This window comes from Zootermopsis nevadensis, unplaced genomic scaffold (genome assembly GCF_977971745.1).
Source record: "Zootermopsis nevadensis isolate Lab colony 2312 unplaced genomic scaffold, Znev_1.0 Znev_ptg000011l, whole genome shotgun sequence".
Taxonomy (NCBI): domain Eukaryota; kingdom Metazoa; phylum Arthropoda; class Insecta; order Blattodea; family Termopsidae; genus Zootermopsis; species Zootermopsis nevadensis.
The window spans coordinates 680684-703315 of NW_028259143.1; the positions used below are offsets into that span (position 1 = coordinate 680684).

The 22632-nt window shown below is 42.6% G+C and overlaps 2 protein-coding genes across 3 annotated transcripts in view; one reads left to right on the plus strand and one right to left on the minus strand.

Annotated features, from left to right (window-relative positions):
• The window catches only part of fry (microtubule binding protein furry), a 67978-nt gene that overhangs the window by 9864 nt on the left and 35482 nt on the right, over positions 1-22632 (plus strand). For both annotated transcript variants that reach the window (XM_087346977.1, XM_087346978.1), the window contains exons 16-24: positions 543-849; positions 995-1184; positions 1546-1722; positions 1814-1984; positions 2226-2375; positions 2694-2863; positions 3128-3399; positions 9179-9333; positions 13213-13373. In XM_087346977.1, coding sequence (XP_087203103.1) covers positions 543-849; positions 995-1184; positions 1546-1722; positions 1814-1984; positions 2226-2375; positions 2694-2863; positions 3128-3399; positions 9179-9333; positions 13213-13373 — 1753 coding nt within the window. The remainder of the gene's footprint in view (positions 1-542; positions 850-994; positions 1185-1545; positions 1723-1813; positions 1985-2225; positions 2376-2693; positions 2864-3127; positions 3400-9178; positions 9334-13212; positions 13374-22632) is intronic.
• On the minus strand, positions 14698-21348 carry CNMaR (G-protein coupled receptor). Its single transcript, XM_022084708.2, has 3 exons — positions 20143-21348; positions 18802-18988; positions 14698-15464 (listed from the first exon to the last, which is right to left on the minus strand). Exons 1-3 carry the CDS (start codon positions 20995-20997, stop codon positions 15349-15351), a joined length of 1158 nt encoding a protein of 385 aa, XP_021940400.1. The 5' UTR covers positions 20998-21348; the 3' UTR covers positions 14698-15348.

Consider the following 22632-nt stretch of genomic DNA (forward strand, 5'->3'; position numbering starts at 1 on the left):
CAACCAGATATAGGGTAACGTGTGGTCAGCACGACGAACCCCCAGCCATTGCTAGCTTTCCTGACTGGATTACGCTACTCATTGTAGCTCCCCAATTTCCTCACGATGCTGGGTTGGCACCGGTCCCATACACCGGTTGAAAACTCATGAGAAAATTTCTTTTTCCCCGAGACTCGAACCAGCGCGCATTCTGTATCGCCGGTCTAAAGCAGGATGCCTCAGAGACATTATTTTGAGTTCAGATTTATTTTTCTGTCATTTAAAATGCAAACAGTAAGTTGTGACGATGCTTTGTGAGAAGTTCTGATTTAACCCTGGTAGAATGTAGTTAATAAAAATAAATTACTTTTTGTAGAAAACAAATAGTTGTTTGCTGCATACAAAAGAGACTAGTGAAACAAAGACGAGCAAATCTTCAAAGAGAAAATGAAGTTTCTCTTTAGACAGAATGAAATGTACAAATAAACATGGTGTTTGTAGCTATCTAATTTTAAACCGTGTGATGTTAGGTCGTTATGGAACTGTCTGTAATTATTTTGCAGAAAATGGAGCCTGTGTCAAATGTTTTCCATCTTGTGGAAGGATTTGCCCTAGTTATGTTGTGCAATTGCCGTCTTTACCCACGTCGTCTGTCAGTCCACATTTTGCGAGAGGTAAAGATGCTGATCAAGAGCGTAGGATGCTGCGAAGATGACCAGCCAGTTATTGACGTAATCGACCGTTGCTGTCCGCAAGTCATGGAGAAATGTCTGGGAATGCTCCCACCTGCAGAAAAGGCCGCGGCACTGTCTGTCTCCAATGTAGATCTCCAGTGGATCGCCGATCGTAGCTCATGCGTTTGGACTGCAGGTAAATATTTTCTATGTGGCCTACAAATTCTGTCGCTGAATCATGTCTTTAATTTGTCTGCTGATAAAATCTAATGTGTGTGGACTGAAACATTGAAAGTGTTGAGTTGTGGCAGATGGTGACCAGATTCTTTTCATCCTTGCAGGTTTTCAGGATGAAAACAGTACCAAAAGTTCTTCATCGTTGAACCTGAATGGTGTTGATCCTTGGAGCACCTGTTTGTTTGGATTTCTTGAAAGAGGTCGAGTTCTTTCCCTCTGTCCATCTGCTGTTATGCACTCGTGGCCAATTGTGTATGGCAGAATAAATCCTCTCTTTTCAGTTGTTGACCCAACGTGAGTATCTACTCCGTAACGGCGTGTCACCGTGTATATATGATAACGGACAGTCACCTGAATTCAGAAAACATTTTTTGTTCATGTGGTCGGTATTTGGCAGTAAAAACCTGTACGTCTTTATGGAGAACATCAAATTAATAACCAGTACACATGCTAATTGGACCCAGATCTGGAAGAGGTTGAGATTTTCTGGTACAGTCCATTGCTAATGCAATGGACTTCTGTTGTCAGATCAGCGGATGGAATGGATTTAATCGTGTTTAATCAATTTCGTACCGAACGTCGCAGCTTACAAAGCAATATTTTTTGGTTCCTTGTTGAATTTAATGCTGAAGCACGTGTTTTTCTTTTAATACAGGCCCGTGAATGATAATAGAGCTTCCTTACTGAGGGGTTCAACCACCGTAAAGAAACCCGTTAATGAGAGAGATATTTACATGCATGTATGGAAAAATTATGTGACGTTTGCATTTCGCGTTGTTCCTCCTGTTCCGAGCCCAATCGTAAGATGTGCGTCTCCGGATCTCAGTCTCAGGTATGTGTTAATAAATAAAGAATTTACCTGTCATCATCTGTAGGATGCTCGCTGCTGGGAAGGAGAGTGACGTGTTACGATTATCTTGCAGTTCGTCGCCGGACAGTCTCGCAACCGAGCGCAATGACAACAAGTCTCCTGGAGGGAATGTGTCACCAGCAGGATTGTACAAACTGGTAATTCCGCTCTTGCGCTGTGAAACTGTTGACGTGAGGGATGCGGCAGTTCACGCATTAGGCAAAGTTAACTCGGATGCTCTCAAGTAAGTTCCGCAAACTAATTATACTCCTCGTGGATTTATAACACCGTCACTTATTCTTATAATTGGATCCATTTTCACAAATATAAACTCTTTGAAAGTGGCAACGTTGCAACCATGTTGATGTTTCTTAAGTGAGAAAGAGGACAAGTCATCGCCCTGATGATTCTATCAGACTACGCATCTCTGCAGCCTAGGAGATTGCCGTGAAAACCTGAAATCTTTAGATTTGTATCCTTTTCAGGGACCTGATGGAAGAACTGGTGATATATATCCGCGAAGCTGTCGACAGAAAGCAAGAGAACATGAGACGCAGACGGAGGCGCGACGCCTTGAGACTGCAGTTAGTCAGAGTTTTTGAACTTGTGGCAGAATATGGCACGTTCGGTGTCAGGTAAGTCTGCGGAATATTTCGAATAGTGCGACGATATTCCACTTAAATAAAGAACGCCCATGCCATGAACCCGCGTGAGGAGCCCGGGCGTCGGTTGTCGATGGGATGATCAGAACCATTTAGGTACGCTTGCACTTGGTTTGAACTCCGTGTCATTCGCTATTTAAACTTCATCTTGCAAGTAGCAGATACAGTTCTGAAGGTTTTCGAATCGTTCATTTGAAAACGAATGAAGATCGGACGCACGTGCAATACCAAAATAAAACGCTAAGGCGTATTTTTTTGCGCTTTGTACTTTACAAATTATTTCTATTACAGTCCTTGCGTTTTGGACAGAGATACGCAGTCCCTTCATCCGACATTTGTCGAATACATCGATGGAGCGCGACTCTACCTAGAGAATGAGGCGGACAAAGAAGCTCCGGCTGTCAGGGACATCAAATTGCACTTCTGCAACTTTATTCGCAAGATGATCAAGAGCTTTTCCTGTAAGTATTTCAGTGGCTCGTGGAATACAGCGTCAATTTACAGCATGACGAGTGAATAGCACATTGGAAAGGCTGTGGAAGGAAGTGGTCAAGGCCTATTTTTTAAAATTAATGTGGTATTTGGAGAGATTGAGGAAAACCACGCGACAGTCAGGATGAGTGGTCTCTGAGGCGAGATGTACTCGGCGTATGTAAACAGATTAAAGCCGTGGGCCCATGGAAGTTTTTTTACGCGGAAGCGTGATTGCGTCTTGTTCCTTGCAGTGGAAACGTGCCTGTCGCTCTTGAAGAGAGACGTGCGTTGCAACCTGTTCGCCCTGTTTGCCGGTTGGAGCGGGCGGTTTGGCCGACCGCTCGGTCACCCGACATCGGGTCAGGACGCCGACGACCGGCCGTGCTCCGAACTTCAGTTGTCGGCCCTGCAGGCCATGAGCGCTCTGCTGTGCTGTGGTCCTTGCTTCAATCCTCAGGGCTTGGCAGAGGACGGGATGCTGTATCCTTGGCTTGACATGTTGTTGTCCTCACGCGATGAAAAGGTAGGATCCTCAAAGTGCTTCTTTTTTGTCGTACGTTAACTGCGTTCTGTCTCAGTTTTATCGTCTCCTGTACGAGTGCTGGCGACTGACGGCCTTCCAGAGTCATTAGATTTGAAGGCAGAGGTCAGATTTCAGCGAGAGCTGCTTGTGGCAGGCACGTCATAGCCGACGGACATCTTAGACGTATTTAATTAATCTTTGTAATAATGTTGATGAAGTTTTGTATTGACTTTTCGCCACAGGTGAATTCTTTGAAAACAAATTTTCTAAATTTCTGCGCGTCTTTGTCGCATCGAGATGACGGCTGAGAGTCGTGAGTTGGAGTAGTGGTGTCGTGGAGGTCTGGTCCTGTAATCATGAGTTAAAGAGGGCCGTGAAGTTTCTTTCATGTGAACACGAGGCATTTGCATTAAAGCCGAATGTCTTTTGGTGTGTAGACTTTAATTTCTGTTGCTAATTTATTTTTTTCTCTCAAGTTTTGTCTGATGCTGTTTCAAGCGATTTCTCTTTGGTGCATTAAATGAATAATTGCTGATGATTTGCGATGAACAGGTCTCAGCCAGTTATGAATGTAATTTGAGCTTTAATGTCAGTCTGTCTGTCTTTGTCCAGTCTTTGCGTTAATGAATGCGTTAGTCATGTATTCACCTTCTGTCTGCAATTTTAATCTCTGAAAATGTTCCGTGGCTTTAAGTGAAATTTAGTTTTGCGCCAAGAGTTGAACCCGTGACCGCCAGAATATGACTGGAGTACTAAGCGCTTGGCGATGATTGTCTGGTCTGTGAGGACGGGTCGTAGATGTGGTGGACGGCCTTCGGAGGATTTCTCAACTGAGAGTATTCGATTTGAGGCGGTGAAGATGTTGGTTCCTATGGGTAATAACACCCTGTGAACATATATGTAGATACCAACGTTTCGGAAGTACATACTGCTTCCATCTTCAGGGCGGTAGTACGCAGAAAATCAGCATCGACTTGTCAGATGAGCACGTGTTAGCTTCAGAAAGCGGATTATGAGCCAAGTGGTCTGAATGCATTGTATGTAGACTAGAAGTCAAGCACAGTTGAGGCTCTCAGCGGTTTTTCTTATCGAGGCCTGTCTGCTGCAGACGGAGGTACGGGGTTGGAAAATGTTTGTTCCGTCAAAGAAAATAGATAAATTGTAAAAAAGAACGGGAAATTATGTTGAGCTGTAAATATTGCCTGCGGGACCAAAGGCGTGTGTAATGAACGTGAGCTTTGTAATTTTCAATACCGAAACCAGCCTTCCGCTTCTGTGCGCACAGAAAACACATTACTGCTGTTACGTGGAAATGCATTGAGCGTGGTTAATTAAGGATACGAGAGAAATTGTTTTCTGTCAATTCCTCTGAAAGTCTTGACGTATTAGAAGAGCCTGTATTGTGTTTGTTAGAATCTGTGGTTGCGCAAAAGTGTAAAAAATTATTTTCTCTTGTTCTCGCTGAAAGCTTTATCCAACGTTTATTTGTTTTCTCTGATCACGTCGCGCGATACGGAGTTAAATGCTGCTTATTACAGGAGAACAATTCGAACGTCGAGACCGAGTGGTTAGCATTCCTGCTTCGGTTTCGGGAGTTGCCGGATTAAAATATCTTCCAAGGGACAGGCTGTCATGACTGAAGGTTTTCGTGGTCTTCCTCAGTTCCCTCAGAAAATGTAGAAGCTCGTCTTTCCGAGTTGTGTGTTCGCATACAACTCGAGAATGGATGTACCAATTTGCACCAAACTTTGCACTCACGTCACTTTCGGTTCCACTTCGTTACTGAATGAATTTCTTTCTTTGTGCTGAATATTTATTAGTCTTTTCGCCTGTGTGTCGAAGTGCACGTCTAAGATAGGCCAAATAACATTTAAGAATTCAGCCCGTACCGCGAAGAAAACACCACTCTTTACCATTACGATGATCAACTGGTTAACGCTGTTTACAGCGACATTTGTACGAGACGTAAAAAATGCGGACTTGTGGATTATCAAGCAGGCCTAACAGGGCCGTAGGTCCAATTAAGTTACGAAGGTTTCAGTACGGTTAGCGCATTGGACCGTACGACCGGGAACTGTCTTCGTGCGTCTAATCGATGCTTCCAACTTTTTATCTACTGGCAGGTCATTTGCTATTGCACCAATCGTCGTCAGATCGGATGTTTGAAGGTTGTTCCAAGATCGCACAACATCTTCATTTCTGATTGGATCAGTGAGATGTTTTGACCTCTGCGTTCCTTAGCCTTCTATTTTTATTAAAACTTTATATTTATAATAATAAGTACTTAATTTTTTTGAATTTTTAGTTGTTATTCATCGCCTGGGCAAAATTACGCACCGATACGAAGTTACGTTCTGTTCATTCTACTACGCGCCTCCTGGCTGTTGTATGTAGAGTCTCAAACTTTGTTTTTGCGAAAACCTCGTCGCTTTTAATCTTTTATTGCGTGGCAAGGTAATTCGGTTTTTTTAAAATTATAAATAATCGTGATACACCTTCTTGAGGAACGTTTAGAAATGAATTTTCGAAGTTCTTGTGCATTACGAAGACGGTGGTTCTAGGAGAATGTTTTAATAATTCAGACGCCTTTAATCGAGAATTTTGGCTCGTGTTTATGTACTTGACACTGGGCTAATTGGGTCGTGTGACATGTTAGTGGTTTGAAAGGGAAATGTATTTCTGCCTAATAATTAGAAGCCGGGTTTTGTGAGACCTAATTAAGAAATACGTTTCAGCCCCTGGGACAGGATGCTACGTGCTCTTAAGAAGAGCGTACTTTACGTTACGTCAGACGTTATCGTGTTTGTGAATGTTAAGAGGGCGTGTACATTATAATGTACTATCGTAGCATTTGTTTTTAAGGACTGAGGAAAACGTAGATTCGAATCCTGCACCTCCCAATTTGTGTGTGATGCTCCTAAGTTTCACATTAAATACTGACGATTTTAAAAATCAATTTATTGATTGAGTATTGTAGTAATGGTGATGACAGCTGTTGATTTGAAACCGCGATTGTCTGGTGCACGTGTGGCCTTTTTTTTGGGGGGGGGGGCATTCTCTCGTAAGTCTGAGGCTGTGAAGTAATTTGTCTGGACATTTGTGGGGGACGAGGGACGAATAACGTGCCCCTAAATTTGGTAAATAAATAACACGGAATATACGTGCTACGTGACCTATCTAGACAAACCAAGGGTGATGATGTTACTTTAGTCAAGGAAAGTGACTACTTGGCTAGCCAAGGTTAATAAGAACCTAATGAGCCCATCTCCGCTGATGCGAATGTGCGGCGTCTGTCACAGTAGGTGGGCATTTTCTTATCTCACTTCGGCGTGCAAAATTAGAAGTTCGTACGTTGTAAGATTTTTCAGTTAATCGCAGGGAATAATGACCACAAATTTTATTTATTTATGCGTTATTTAACCGCGGGTGCAGTAGTTTATTTTAAATGACGTCGAACGATGTGATAACTAGCGAAAGGAAATGGAAGTCATCGGTCATGCCGTAATTGAAGGTACCGTCCAGGAATTTCTATGGAAGAACTGACGAAAACCACGAGAAAGAGGATAGCCCGCGTACGGGCACGTTTTGACTTGTCTCCCGAATACGAAACTGGATTGGTAATCACTTGGCGGAGACGCTCGATACTTGATTAATAGCAATATTATTATTATTATTATTATTAAAATTATTAGTTTTCGTCATGAATCAGATTGATGTTTTGGTATGGATGCGTTGGAACCCAGAAGACCAACATCGACCTGCAGAGGTTCGAGGATAATATTAAAATGTATCTTACGTTGAGTTTGGAGTGGACTCAGGTGACTCGGGATAGGGCCCAGTGACGATAATGAATCTTCGAGTTCCATAAATTGTCAGGACTTTGTTGATTAGGCTGGCGACTGCAGTCTTTCCGATCCTTGAGTCGCGCGAAAGGTCGAGAAGAGCCACGTAGGTTGTTAAGCAGACGAAATTCCTGGAAAGGTGTCTGCTTGTAACCGGCCAATCATCTGAACATCGGTAGTCTTCTGAAGTAATCTGATTCTTTGACGTGCTGCTCTATCCACTGATATTTTAGGATTCATCGAATGTTTTGTCCGTTCTATTTCTGTAAGCCATTGTGCGTCGTTAACGTTGTGTATTACGCATGAATCGCGCGATGTTTCTTGCGATCTTCCTCAGAATGTTTGATAATTGTCATATATTCGATTCTTTAGTTTCTTTTGTTGTCGTCTGTAAATAGCGCTGCTGTCTCTTTCTTATAATGGCGTCTTATGTCTGTGTCCCAATTTTCAACTGCTTTTATGTGTTAGTACTCCTTTATTCTCTTAGAAAGCACTCCATAGATTACAGTCATTGTTGCTTTTTCGATATTCTGATGTTTTTCCATTGACATCATCACTGTAGTGGGTGTGTTCTGTTTAAAATGTTCCTGCCCCTTCGTCAGAGATAACTTTTTATGTATTATACGTGTTCATATTAAAGAGGCCATGTGCCATTTATGGAATACCATTTATGTCCTGTAGAACGTAAGCATTTCCTTGTGAAAGGATTCAATTTTAAGCAAGTTACGATATGCTATAAAGTTTGTACAGTGTAAGAAATATATTTTAAATGTGGTATAAATTGGAATTTAGTTTTCTAAAAAAAAAGAAAAAATACAATAATTTATTTTGTGGATTTTACTGAAGTTTCTGTTGGTACACACACACACAAAACGCTGATATTATTTGCATCAACGGGAATACCCGAAAGCTTTAAAAATTGGTTATAATTTTGTGATTTTTTGCATAAGACGTTCGTAGTTGCAATGATGTTATACCCTTTAAAGTACCCGACGTCTTACACTTTTGCCTTAATTCTGAGGCCACGTAAATTAACGTCTGGACCAAATCCCGTTCGCCAACGTCTGCTTAACCACCACCCCTTCCGTTAGCAGCCCAAGTTCCGTTCTGTTCCGTTCAGTGGCGTTCGTATGCTGCAATCTCACTTTGAGAGAGGAATATAATTAGGGCTGGCTTCTCAGCACCCAGATCGAAAACTCTAATTACTAGATGTGCTCTTTAATTTTTCATTATTTCTCGACTTAACTTTGCTGAGATTCTGTTGTGTGTGTGTGTGTGTTCATACAGCTGAAGTAGGTAAACGAGACATGAGTTTGAAGTTGGCCGTCTTCGGGGTTGTTGTTCCGCGTAGTCTGGTAGATATTGATCGATGTTTCGGCGGATCTTACTACTTCCATCTTCATAGTCGCCGTGAGAATCTCAGATCTCACACAGTAGTCAGTTTTGTTTGTGACGATACACTGACCTAACCTCATTTTCGAGTCAGTCACCCAGTCCTTTTTTGGCAATTGCGTTACAACGTTGACATTTTAATGCCTGAGCTATACCTTAATCGACATATTCACCGTGAAAGGTGAATTCTGTTCCGAAGAAGAAAATTGAAATGAATATCACCGTGGCGTAAGCTTGTATGAGAAAGATGATAAATACATTTTGACTGAAAAAAAAAACTGAAGGAAAGATACCACTCGGAACACCTAGGCGTGATTGGGAGGATAATATTAAAACGAGTTTTAAGGAAATGGCTTCTGAGGGTGTGGACTGATTCATGTGGCTCAGGATGTGAGGTCCAGTGGCGACACGACAGTGAACTTTCGGGGTCCCTTGAAAATGCCGGGAAATTCTTGACTGTCAACTCGTGAGGAGGGCCGTGCGTCATGCACTTATGACGCTTCGACACTGCGCCTTATCCGCGCTGTTATGATTCTTTGTTGCAGATCTACCAGTTGGCCCGAGAGACTGTCGTTCTTTTGCTTGAATGCAATCCGGATATTGGGCCTCTCCTTGACTGGGTAGTTGACCGGTGCTACACGGGATCCCCCGAAGTGGCCGACGGCTGTTTCCTGGCCTTGGCAACGATCTTCAGCGCGAGGTAAAAGAGCGTCTTTGTAGGTAGTCAGTGAGAACCTGAAATCTTACCTACTGTACCCATTTGTTCAAGATTGTGTTGTACGTGAGTAGAATTTTGTTCGTGTAACTCAGCCCCAGCGAACGTGTTCACCGAGTCAATTTATCTCTTTTATTTTTTTTTTGTTTATAACCCCTTGAATCCGAAGCTCGTCTAAACAGTGTCTGAGGTTTCAGTCCGTACCGCGAAGAAAACACCGCACTTCGCCATTGCAAAGATTAGTAGGTTAATGCTGTTTAAGGAAATGATCGCTGTTCCACGCGTGATTAGCCGAAGTCTTGCGTCTTTCGAATTGTATTCACCGTTTTATGCGCCTAAGAACGCCCTGCCAGACCGATTTCGGGTGATTGGTGGAGGTTTTGGTATTCCTACCACGTGTCTGGGATGTTATCTCGCGTTAACTCCCCCGGAGTGGCGTATCCTGTTCAGGAAATCACCACTTCTCAGGTTGACGGAGACGTAAATTCTGTACGTTTCTGAATTTCGTAAGTGCTGCGATGGTAACTACCCCACAAGCAGGGCGTAGACGTCAACTGGGTAGACCACGACAGAGATGGCGCTGGATTTTTCTTTCGCAGAGGGTTGCGGGATGTTCATCTCTACCCTCATCGTTCGACGCAGTTTTATAATTTAAGTTATAAAATCTTGTTTCATCTGTTTCATGGACGCTAAAATATGTCTAAAGCAGATGGAATGTACAGAACGGAAAATATGAAGCGAAACGCCAGGAATTGAATTGTATTCGAGGGTAAATTTAGATGAGGCTCTTTGTCACTACGTCTAGCCTGCCTCGCTGTTCTTATTCATTTAGGATTGTATCCAATTACTCTGCCATCGCGTATTTTCTTAAATGTGGCATTAATTTTAATATGTTTATTTAGGTTTTGCGAGATTGACTTAAATTATGAACAATGTAGTGCAAATTTTTTTTTTTAAGTTATTAAAGAATGAATATTTGTACAGATTCGTTTTATTTATTGTTTTTTGGTAGGCTAATGAGATCTTTCGTTACACAGACTACCGTACCGTATCTTGATCTGCGCGTTTCCCTGGCAACAACCCTCGTAATATAAGCCTCTGATCTATAAAATGAAGTTCGTGTTTATGATTATCAGCTGAGCTCGTACTGTAATAAATTTAAAGGAAGCCTTCAAGCTGAATAAATTAATTTCGCACTTGTACGTATTTTAGTTCTGTAACTAGATTTTCGCAGCGTGTCGAATTCTGTTTATTAAGGTTGCTTCATAATATACGTCGAAGGTGAAGGGCTTAAAAATTTTTGCTTCGTTGTTCCTACGGGCGTCTCTCCAAAACTGCGAACCGAGAGGCACGAGGATTGGTTGTGAAGCCAGTAGTTGCTCAGCTGGCTGAGGGATGATTGAGTTGAAGTGACATTTATGATGTGGGTAACCTTCGACCAGACATGTGACGATCTGTTCTCACAAATGACTGGCGAAGTCGTTGAGTTAAAGGCTGGAACCCCCCCCCCCCCCCCTGGCGTGCAGGGCGTTGGACATTTTGAGAAGCCTAACCTTCATAATTCAAGATACCTGTTGTTACGGAGTTGTGGGTGGGCTCAGAGTGTAGCACGCAGGGAAAGACGAGACACTTGTACAAAATTTCGTTCATAAAACCTGAACGTAAGAGACCGCTCGAGACGCAGATGGATCTTGAACGGACTGGTTATGCTCGGGGCTTCTGGTTTGCTGCTTTTATAAGTGTATGTTGCATTGCAGAATGCTGGAAGACAGTAATCTCGCAAATTATAAATATATAATTTAATTAATTGATGATGTTGGAGGCAGCGAGCACCTCCGAAACGTCGATAAACTACCAGACTATACGGCGCGGCTTCCCGAAAGACAGTCATCCGCATTTAATTGTTTATAAAAATTTCTTATCACAGTTTCAGCAGGATAGCAGAAATGATGGTGTTCGTGTTTACGTTCAGAAAATGTATTTTCTGTTAATTAAACTTTAATTTTACATTGCGGTAACACTGATAAATAAACATGCGCCGAGACAGGTAATTTCAAAGTGCAAAGAAATAAAAAATAATTGTGTTTAAAAGTTGACAACTCAGGTTATTAAAATGTTTTTCTATGTTGAACTAGCTACGCGGAACAAAGTCGTTCTGGAGAAGCTGATAGAAGCCTACCCTCCCTCCGAAAACTCGCCTTTTTAAAGAGTAATAATATAATTATTGAGAAATTTGAAAAGAAGTCTCTAATAATTAATAAAGTTTCTCATTAAACTTTTACTGAATAATTGGCTGTCTGCCACTGGCTACAAACTAATGTAAACGTATTCTCTTTTCAGCAATAAGGCGATGTTCAATTTTTGTAATTTACTTCACAGCTGATACAAGTTTGCTAGGTTCCTTATTTTTACCCTAATCACATAAAACGCACCGAGAACATGCCCTTGGTAATCGACGTTCGTAATCCCACCCTTGCCTCGGAGGTAAAACTCTACTCAGTGTTAATCTCGACGCTAAATGGAGTTCTGGTTAGGTCCGCGCTCCAGGCGCGTTACCCCCCGGGAGAACGAGCCTCTGTGCTAATTGCATATGAAAGCAGTACGGGGCTCAGCCCATCACGAATAGAAACATTCCTGCCCCTCCCGGGGATTAACTCGGGTCGCCCAGCCTGTAACTAGCCATTGCGGCGACCGACTGCTATTATTCTGCACTCTCATTGAAAAGCTTTTTTCTTTCTTTCGAAACCTGCATAATTATTCGTGAAGGTAAACATGTCTCATACATTTCCGTTTTCAGAGTGTTTTAATCGGAGAAGTCGGTTTTATCGTCATTGGTTTTCTGTTATGGATTCTGAAGTTCAAGACAGTAACTGCACAGTCACACGAGCTACTTATCTCTTGTTACTGAAAGACGTCTATTTGTATATAATATCCGAAATCCGCCCCCCCCCCCCCAAGTGACTCGCAGGTAAAGAAAGGCAATTGAAAATATGCTCCTCATATGAAGAACCCTGGGACAAATATTGGTTCTGTTTCGAAAATTAGACACGGGGAGGGGGGCGTTGGAATATAGAAAACTTATACAACGTCCGTAAAAGTTGCGAAAAAAGAGGAAGGTAATTTTTGCGAGAAAACTCCTAGAAAAATTATTAATTTTCTTTTATTTCTAAAATTACGCGCAGGGAATCTTGCATGTCGGACGTGCAAATGTCTTACATGTTAATTATTCGAGCTCGGTTTGAATGTTGGGTCGTGCATCATCGTCTCTTCCCCCCCCCTGACCTGACGCGTTGGACAGAAGACAGGATATTAAGCTAGTAAGGTTAGGTTAGGTTTAGAGATTCTTCACGTCCAGTTACCAGATTTACCTGATGAATGCCTTGAGATGTTAGCACACTCCGAGTACTACAGGCAGAAATCGTGGTTTTATTCATGATAAAATTAGAACGTTGGCGAAGTGATTTGCTTGCCGCTGTTCGAATCTTCATCTGTAATTGTCCTGTCTGATAACCTACAATTAAAATGCACGATGCTTGGAGATTACGTGTACAGTATGTTGCATTTAATTTTGAAGCTCGCAGTAGTTTTCGGCAGAGGCTTCACCGCGATGGAGAAATCGATGTTCTTTAACGCAAATTTCATGTCTTGGGAATAATCTGTGTGCTTCGATATACGTTTTTGATTGACGGTTTGTTTGACGTTCAGTAACTGAAGACTTCGTGTGTACTCTTGGGCTGGTTTGCCGAAGGAAAAATTCCTGATGCATTCTCTCCGCTTCGTCTGTGCGAGCGCTGTGAGTTTACAAACTTATTTCTTGCAAGTTCGGCTGGCTCCCAAAATAAGGGCGCTTGTTTTTTTTAACAGGGAGTATCCGTGTGACCATTACACTGCGGTGATCAATGTGACTCTGATGAATACCGGGTGTCCAAGAACGTTGGTACATGAGACAGCTCTTCAGCTCCTTCAGGTGTTGGACAAAAGGTTTTTTGGAGCAGTCGGTCCCCTGCCAGCGGAAGGCGACACGGGTAAGTCGATTTTATTTTTTTGTTAAGGTGTTGTTCGTGTTTTGTTGTCTCCGATTACAGTGCAACAGTGACCTATGTGAAGAACACCTTTGGAACGTCAGTGTACTTCTAAAGAACACGCCTTTTCAGTCTTGTGTTACAAATGGATCGTTTCTGGATGTTGCGTGTCCAGGGATTGTGGTGAAGGGTGTGTTAGTTGATACAGCATCATCAGCGTGAAGAATTCGAGCCAGTCAAGAAATCCCCTCTCCCGCCTTTTATGGGACCTAAATATTTACTTACGTGTTCACCAGAGCCCGCAGTGTACCCTGTCCAGAGCCAGATAAGTCCATTCCACTCCCTCAAACCCCAGTTTCTGGAGATGCATCGTTAACTTCCTGCCTCTGCATAAATCTCGCACGTCTCATCTCGTTCTTTCAAAGGTATTGCCTTCTGGGTTGTAGGGGGTGAGTTAATCTCCCTGACGATGAAGACAGCAGGGGTATTTGAATCGCTGGTAAAGTTCTACCAGATTACACGGCGCTATAACCCAGAAGACAAACGTCTTTGGACTCGAAGATTTCTGTCTTCTGGGTTGTTGCGCCGTGTAGTCTGGTCGATGTTAACCAACTGCCTCCATCATCAGGGCCTCCGCGAGAACCTCAAATCATTCTTTCAGATTTTCTGACCGAAATTTTGTCAGCGTCTCTCGTCTCTGCCCTGTGGCCTGGGGTACCCACTGATTTCATTCCACGGCGTCGAAAACGAATCTCGTTTTATGAATTGTTATTTTGCGACAGAAACGAGCGTCATTGCCCTATATTTCAGTAACTGGGATTACCAGACCTGTGTTGTTGTCAAGTACTTTTGCGTTTTGGCGTATCGTCACCATTTCTGCACGTCAGCGTGGTTCAAGGGTGTGTGTGATTATCTGGAGGGCATTCGTAATTGCTCTCGCCGGAACAGTATTATTCATCACTTATCGGTGCATTATACCGTCAGCAGCCATGACAGATTGCACCCATTTCGTGTTCTCGTTGACTGTCACCCATAGTACCATTAATAGTTTTAAATAATGTACTCGTAGACAAATGACAGCAAAATCTAATACGGCTTTACATTAATAATAGGTTATTGAAAGCAGAGGTAATTACGTGCGAATTTAATCTTCTCGTGTATAAAAATTATTCTGACGGCTGCCCATAGAATTTACGTGCCTAACGAGACCCTTAGCAACCACGATGATTGATGCTGACGTGTGTCACAGCAGGTGGGCACTTAACTTAAACACGTATAAAGCAGAGTAATTATGTTTCATGCACTCCCGAATTAAAACCCTGTGAAGTGGCCTACAGGTTTGTTTATTTTCATGAATCATCAAGAGATACAGATTTTCACAGACACAGAGATTTTACACAATAAGTTACAACAGTTAATCAACTGATTGGCTTGTCTTGTGCGTTTGGTTTTCAGCAAGCCTACGCCGGTATGATCCATTTTAATATTATCATGCTAAGTGTCTCAGCATTGCACATGTCACATGTTCTTTCTGTTTGTTTATCTTGATTTTTACACAGTTTTCTTGTGGCGTATTTAATTTTACAATTACATCAATGAGTCTGGTCCATACAGTTTCCTCAGTGTCTGATTTCTGAAGAACAGAAACTGCAAATGTCACAAAGTGCGGAGAAAAATATTTGTAGCCATTTGATGATTTTAGTAATCGTGTGGGTCATCGGGTGTCGTCGGCGTGGAGTAGGAACTTAAAATGGGGAACGTGTTGGAGGTTGTTCCAGAAGAGTAGAAGGAAATTCGAGGATAACATTAAGACTGATCTGGGGAAGACGGGTTGTAAGAATTACGGAAATGGAACTTTGGCTCTGCTACCACAGTGTTAGCCGCTTATTTCTGTGCTCATCATATGAAACGCTCACTTACCGCTAACATTACCAAGTGTCTCCCTTCCCGGTTTGTTCCTGTCGAATTCTTGTGTTGTTCAGTTGCTGAGTGGTAACAGCTCGTGGGCTTCGTTCCACGGCGCCTGGAATCCATTGAGCGCCGCACCCCGTCTGTGGGCCACTGACCCGGAGGACCTCGCGTATTCCGAAAGCACTGCGGACAAAAGACATGTACTCGTTAGCCCAGGGGTTTCTGCGAAAAATATTGTGTTCAGATAGCGAAGTTTCTCTTTTATTACGACACTCTTATGGACGAAGCTTGCAATGCCGCTGATAAATAAATATATTGTCTTTCTTCAGGAGGGAACAGTACCCTTAGCTAGTCAACGAATTCTTCGTCTTTCATGGAAACCCCCTCTCCCCCTCGAAGGCTCATTACCACTTTCACAAGAGCCCGCCATCGGTCCCTGTCTCGAGCCAGATTAATCCAATCCACAACCTCCAAGCTATCAATTTTAATAATATCATGTAATCTCTGACCGGGTCTTCCGAGTGGGTTCTTTCCGTAATAATTTTGTGTCCATTTTGTCATCTGCCTTCATTTTATCCATCATCCTGACAATACGCGCAAACGCGTACGTACGCAATCCAGACTACGGTCCATTGTATGCGTGATGCTGATTTACATATGCATGTATGAGCAAATGAATTTTATGCTCATTTATGTATAGGCTCTTCAGAATTATGAATACGTAATATGGATCATACATTTATAGGCTGTTTGTGGTAGTAATTGAATCGGGAAACTAATGCTTCACTTTTTTTTAGATCTGTATTTGTCACGTGCTTACATGTGGTAATTTGATGGTCCATTCCTCGTCGAGTTCCCATGCATCGTAGCCCGTGGGTAATCGATGTGAGCAAAACTAGATTCAGACTGACCTGCGGCTATTAATCTGTAGTGCATTTGGGTTGTGCCGTGTAGTCTGGTAGAAGGTTGCCGACTTTTCAGGGGTGCTAGCTGTCTTCATGACCAGAATTGTTTTCACAGTGATAAACTCTAGACTCGCATGAATTATACGCGAAGTTTGATTTTTAATGGCAAGTCAATTATCGGTTGTTTCTAAAATATGTAGCCGAAAATTTATCGTATTTGCGCTCTGCAGAAGTTTTTATATTTGTATAACTCTCAAGCTTATTTTGTAATTTACATAATATTTTATCTTAATGAATGAACATTACACGACACTCTCTCATGACAGCAAGACACTTGTCTCCTTTTGTGGGGCCCGAAAGTTTATTTAATACATCGTTAATCATTGTCTCCCCCTTGCCCCCTTTGCGATGCTGCATTGAATTAATCTGTCCGCGGGTATGTTCCATAAAAGGCGTCCAGTTTATTGACTAGCGGAGTGACCTGTTAGGTTCTGAAGGAAAGAAGTAAGTTAATCAGGTACAAATAATTTCCCCCCAAAATGCCCGTTTGCGTAAGAAATCAAATGACCGACGTTTTGGTAAGATGTCTCTGCAGATCACTACCTAATTTAGAAGTGGTGGCGAATTGCTTTAATCCTGAACCGCTTTACTTCATATAAATGATCTAGTCTTTGTCGATGGAGGTCTGTTCGAGCTGATTGCGGACGGACAGACATGACTGGAGGTAGAAGGTTCCTGAGGCAAAGGGAAACACGGGAACCGGAGATTAAATCCGATTATTTTTTCATGGTCTTCGCGGTTTAGACTAACGCAGCAGGCCGATTAGTCTGGAAGGGTTGTCATGGTTACGCCGTGTGTTTCCGACAGGGTTACTGTAAGATGTTTTAAGGATTTAGTCGTCGTCCAGAAACTTTTAGTTTTCATGGAATCGAGTACGACGACTTAAGTGATTTTGTCTCTGTACAGGTCCTTCGATGTCCTGAGAAAAATCCTCTCCATTGACTTAGCACCTTTGTGTTTCTGATGGGAATGAAATTAATTTACGTACATTTGTATATCAGAAATGTAGTAATTTTTTTTTTTAGAATTTGAGACGTAGGAAGTCGCCTCGACGCTTACTTGGCAACTTGTGGAGGCGTCGATCTTCCACCCGGTTTTTTCTTAAGGCAATCTTCCCAGAACAGTCACCCTCATATTAGCCGCCGTGAGAACCTGAAATCTCACATCCGTCAGTGTTGTAGACTTTATTAATTTCGCTCGGGATATAATTTGGACTCAGCGTGGTGGATGGTTCTATGGCGTTTTTGCTGTGACTCTGGTATTTTCGTGCGATGTAGTTATCTGGCATTTGGCACGTTAATTAGTTCGTCTGATGTCTCATTTTAGTGCCAGTAATGATTTAAGAGTTTTGCAGGCTTTGTTCTTTATACCAGAGGAAGTGAGAGGGAAAGCTGACTGGCTTATTGGTTCTGCTACATCCGGTTTTATGTTTTTGTTGTATATCCGCACAACGGTCACAGAGTATCAGCTGTTTTTCGACGTATTTTTTCGCTTGTGTTATTAATTATTGCGTGCTGACCACTCTTGTGTGTTTGTGCCAATTATCTTTTGTATACGGAGGGAGATCTTTCTTGGATTAATGGCGACATTACTTTCTCGTATCGGAAGGGTTTAATGATGGCTCATTGCAGTTATTTTTTAAATACAGCAATCAAAGCAAAGACGTCGTTATACAGAATGTCGCGTGAAATTGTACCTGATTGAAAAGCTTTAATATTCGTGGTGATTTGACCTTTATGCTCGATATGACAAACGTTCTGTCTTGCATCTTCCGAAAAACGAGTAATTACTCCACGAATTTGAACAATCAAAGCCCTGAATTGCATTATTGAGGCTTTTTTGAACAATTTTTCCATAAGGTAATCCCAATGGAAGGAATCCATGACGAGCAGGTGGCTAAATGTACAAATCTCCATGGATTTTTGTGTACCATTTTAGGAATATTGGTGCTTTTGTTTAAACTTTCGATCTTGTATGATTTTGTGCGCCATCTGTAGTACGTCAGTTGTAAAGATGATGTCGAGTTTTTGGTAGAAATTTAGTCACATTATTTTAATGAAATTTAGTCTCCGATACAGATGTAAAAGAATAGTATTATGAGATTGGAAAAAAAAGTTTATAGCAATCGTAAGGATTTTAAGTAAATGTAGCAAAACACGGCCTGAGTGTGTTGCTACGGTCTGGCACAAATACCATTTTTGCTTGCTATAAATACAGCATAAAGTCACAACAAGTGTGGTAACGTTGTTATGAAACATTCAGTTCTCTCGAGTAAAGGATAATCTGGTGGATCGAAAATAATTTTCTGAAACTTAGCATTGAAATTCAATATACGTATTTATTATATAATCTGCGCAGTTTGGGTAATATTAAAAAGCCCTCTCTATTATTCTCACACTTTAAGAAGAAAACGCAGATCTGGATTTGTCGATCCTTAAGGATCGACACTGTAGAGATTTAAGTGTCTGTCGACTTTTGGTGACACTTGATTTTGCCGTCTGCTTTGTTGAATGAAATCTATAGAATTGACCTTTAGATAAAACGCGAAGACTTACCAGTGACTTGGGAGCTTTCGAAACGTCGGCGCAAGCATCGGCAGCAAAGTGAGCAGAAAGCCCTGCGAAAGTTCTTCCCACTTACGCAGTAAAGCGCGAAGTTGATTCCGAAGTTGGTGATGAAGAATACTTGGGCGACGTGCTGAAGAATTATCAACCCTTCGTCTTCACTGGCAGATTTAAAACCCTGCAGAAAAAAAGGTGTCAGGTGAATCCTTCGTTGTTCAAGTTATCCACCGGTTGTTTTATTTTTTAAAGTCTTTAAAAAAATTGGGCATTTTTGTCTCCACGTAAAAAGGGGGTTCTGATAGACCGAGGTGTTCCTGATCTGTTGGGGGTACCAAAAGATTCAGGAATATGGAATCTGCGAGTTCTTCTTACAGCTCCGTTTTTGTCATCATTGACCACGAAAGACACATTTTGACTTCCGGAGTAGAAATTTTCGGCCGATAGAAAATAAAAGGTTCACTGATCGGAGTAGCCGTGTCTGCGGGACCCAACAGAATATGTGGCTGTAGGAATTTTACGTGCTAACATCCTCCCCCAGTATTGTAAGAGTGATTAAGTCGAGAAGAATTAGATGGGCGGGACATGTAGCGCGCATGGATGGGACAACAGGTGTGCACCGGGTACTGGTTGGGAAGCCTGAGGGGAAGAGACAGCTGGGGAGACCTAGACGTAGATGGGAGGATAATCTCAGGCGGGATCTACGGGAGATAGGAGTTGAAGGTGACTGGATTTTGTTGGCCCAGGACAGGGTCCGGTGGAGGGCTTTGGTTAGTTCGGTGATGAACCTTCGGGTTCCGTAAGCCATCTGGTTGGTTGGGTCCACTATTTGGGAAGCCTGAGGGGAAGAGACCTCTGGGGAGACCTAGACGTAGATGGGAGGATAATCTCAGGCGGGATCTACGGGAGATAGGAGTTGAAGGAGACTGGATTTTGTTGGCCCAGGACAGGGTCCGGTGGAGGGCTTTGGTTAGTTCGGTGATGAACCTTCGGGTTCCGTAAGCCATCTGGTTGGTTGGGTCCACTATTTGGGAAGCCTGAGGGGAAGAGACCTCTGGGGAGACCTAGACGTAGATGGGAGGATAATCTCAGGCGGGATCTATGGGAGATAGGAGTCGAAGGAGACTGAATTTTGTTGGCCCAGGACAGGGTCCGGTGGAGGGCTTTGGTTAATTCGGTGATGAACATCCTGTTCACTCCCTGTGCCAAATTCACTGGGGGTTTTCCATTGCCACTTTGTAGAATCCGTATTGCTGCTTACATTAAATTAGTAATTTTTGGTACCCTTACAGATTAATACGAGAAAATGGAGTTAGTGTAGTCGGTATTTCTTACCTGGACGTACACGTGCACCCGTATGACGTAGGAGGGCAAGTTGAGGCAGAGGAAGACCGTTGACACTACTAGCAGCATCTTCGTGACTTTGGTCTCTGAGTTGGGCGATTGGGCCGCGTGCTGAGCCTGCCCTTGTGAACGGCGACGCTGGCCGTGGCTTGGTACTGCCGAGGTCAGCGTCAGGACGCGACGGACGCGTGCCAGCTGCCATACCATGAGACTGATCCAAGCGTTCAGCGTCGCAATAACAAAGAACGGCAATATGAAGGTGACCACGAAATCCACGTGGTTAGTTATCGTGGCCAAAACTGTAAATTGTGGGTTTACACTACAGATCGGCTTGTTGTTGAATACTTCTATCTGCACGGACCATAAGTTGGGAACGTTGAGGGTCAGTGCGAGTGCCGTGAGGCTGGCTAGGACAACCCTGGCGCGCGCTACTGTACACATGGACGGTCGACGCAGTGGGTACCGAACTGCGACAAATCTCTCAACTGTGAAGGCGACAACCAGCCACGCACTGAGGAAACTGCACACGTATATCAAGTAATTGTCCACCTCGCACACCCCGGAGACGTTGAACAGCGGCACTCCGATCGAGTTCAGCCACGATATGAAGAGGGCGATGAGAAACCCCGTGTCACTGACTGCCAGCGCGGCTAGGTAGAAGCTCGAAGATAATTTGCGCAGTTTTGTCGTGAAGAAAACAAGGACAGAGATGCAGTTACCCAAGGTTCCGAGTATGATGAGCGCAAGAGAGTAGCACAGTTCAATTCTCTCTACGAGGTACGTCCATCCTGGTTCCGTGTCTGTGTAGTTAGTCTCGTTTCCAGCAAACGCGTTACTACCCGACATCTTTATTTCTGAATGAATTCTCTATATATTACGATAAATTTAATAGCAGCGCTTAAAATATTCCTTTGTGTGCGATTTTTATAATATAAATCTTATTAATTATTCTTTTGCCTGTCTTTCAGATGTACCGTTTAATTGCTATGAGTTTTGTTAATATAAAAATGAAAATCCGTAGCTCCTGTTTCTTAAACGTGGAAAATTATCGTATTAAGTTTTGCCTTAGTTCTGTTTCAAGATCTTTACTGTGTTTTAAGAGCGCTTCTTACGTGGACCCGCAGTCCCAGTAGCCGGGCAGGTCATTGGAGATCGTTGCGTCGCTCGCTGCCCTGAAGGACTGAACGAAGGGCTCACTCTCGGTTGCTCGCCGTTCGTTCCGGGTGGCTTCGCCGTCGGCGCATGTGCCTGACGGCGCGCTGCGCCGGCGGTGGCCCGGAACGTTCAAGTGACGTAGGGACATTGTGTTCGAGGAACAATTTTTTAAAAAAATAACATTTCTTGTCTTGTCATGGGGGAAGGCGTCTAATTGTGGGCTCTTGTGTCAAAGGTTGCAGTCGATTGTCAACTTTTTTTTAACCATTTATAACAACGAACGACCCGATATTGGTTTTATTTGGGCAAACCCTGGTTCGTATCTTATCTGTTATCGCGAAAGTTTTATTTCTAGCATATTTGGTCCATTTAGGCAAATTCTGGAGCGGGAATATCTACGTTAATTAATGTAGCCTTCTACAGCTCGATAGGTTAATTATGAATTAATAAGACAAACATCAGACAGTCGAACTGACTTTTACTTACTGCTCGGGAGGTGTCGGGTTCAAATCTCTGCCCGTAGACCGCGTATGTTACTAAGATTTCTCTTCAGTCCGTCCAAGGTAATTGCTGGGTCATCTCTTGAGTTTTTTTAAGTGTATGTTGAATATATTTACATCTCTTGAGACTTCTCTACGGCTGGACATTTACTTCAGGACGTGGGTGTGGATCTGAGCTGCACTTTGGTGTCTCGTCATAGTATCCATCGGCGGGATGTTGTGAACACGGTCATGAACACGTGAATTCCATAAAGACAGGGAAATTTATTGACCTGGTGAGCGATTTTCGGCTTCTCAAGGAAATCTGTGGTTTATGGAATCAGTTAACCGAAAGTGTGTTTTACTCAAGGAAACAATTTATTTTCCTTCTTCGAAAAATGTTTTATATAAATATATTTTCCTGGTGCGTCATCTAAGTATCGTGGGTTTAGTGAAATGTTTTTGTTTAGTCCCAGTTCGTCCTTTGTTGAGCAGTAAGCTGCCATTCTGTATTTAGCGCAGTTTCTTTTGTAAATTTAAAAATAAATCGTAATGCTCTTCTCATTTCTTCGAAATTCATTGTTTTTGCGTCCGATTTAAAATCTGCCTGAAAGAAAATACTTGTTTATGATTAGCCGTTAGCGATGCTCATTTTCAAAGTTTTTTCCCAGTCTTTTACACTCCGGTGGAAAATGTTAATTCGTTGCACGACGTATCATATTTACCCCTTGTATTAATTTCAGGAAATGTAAATCCCGGACTTTCTTTGTGGTTTCTCGCTGGTAATTATATTTATCGTTTCACATTATATATATATATATATAAATATAAATAAAACAAACGAAGT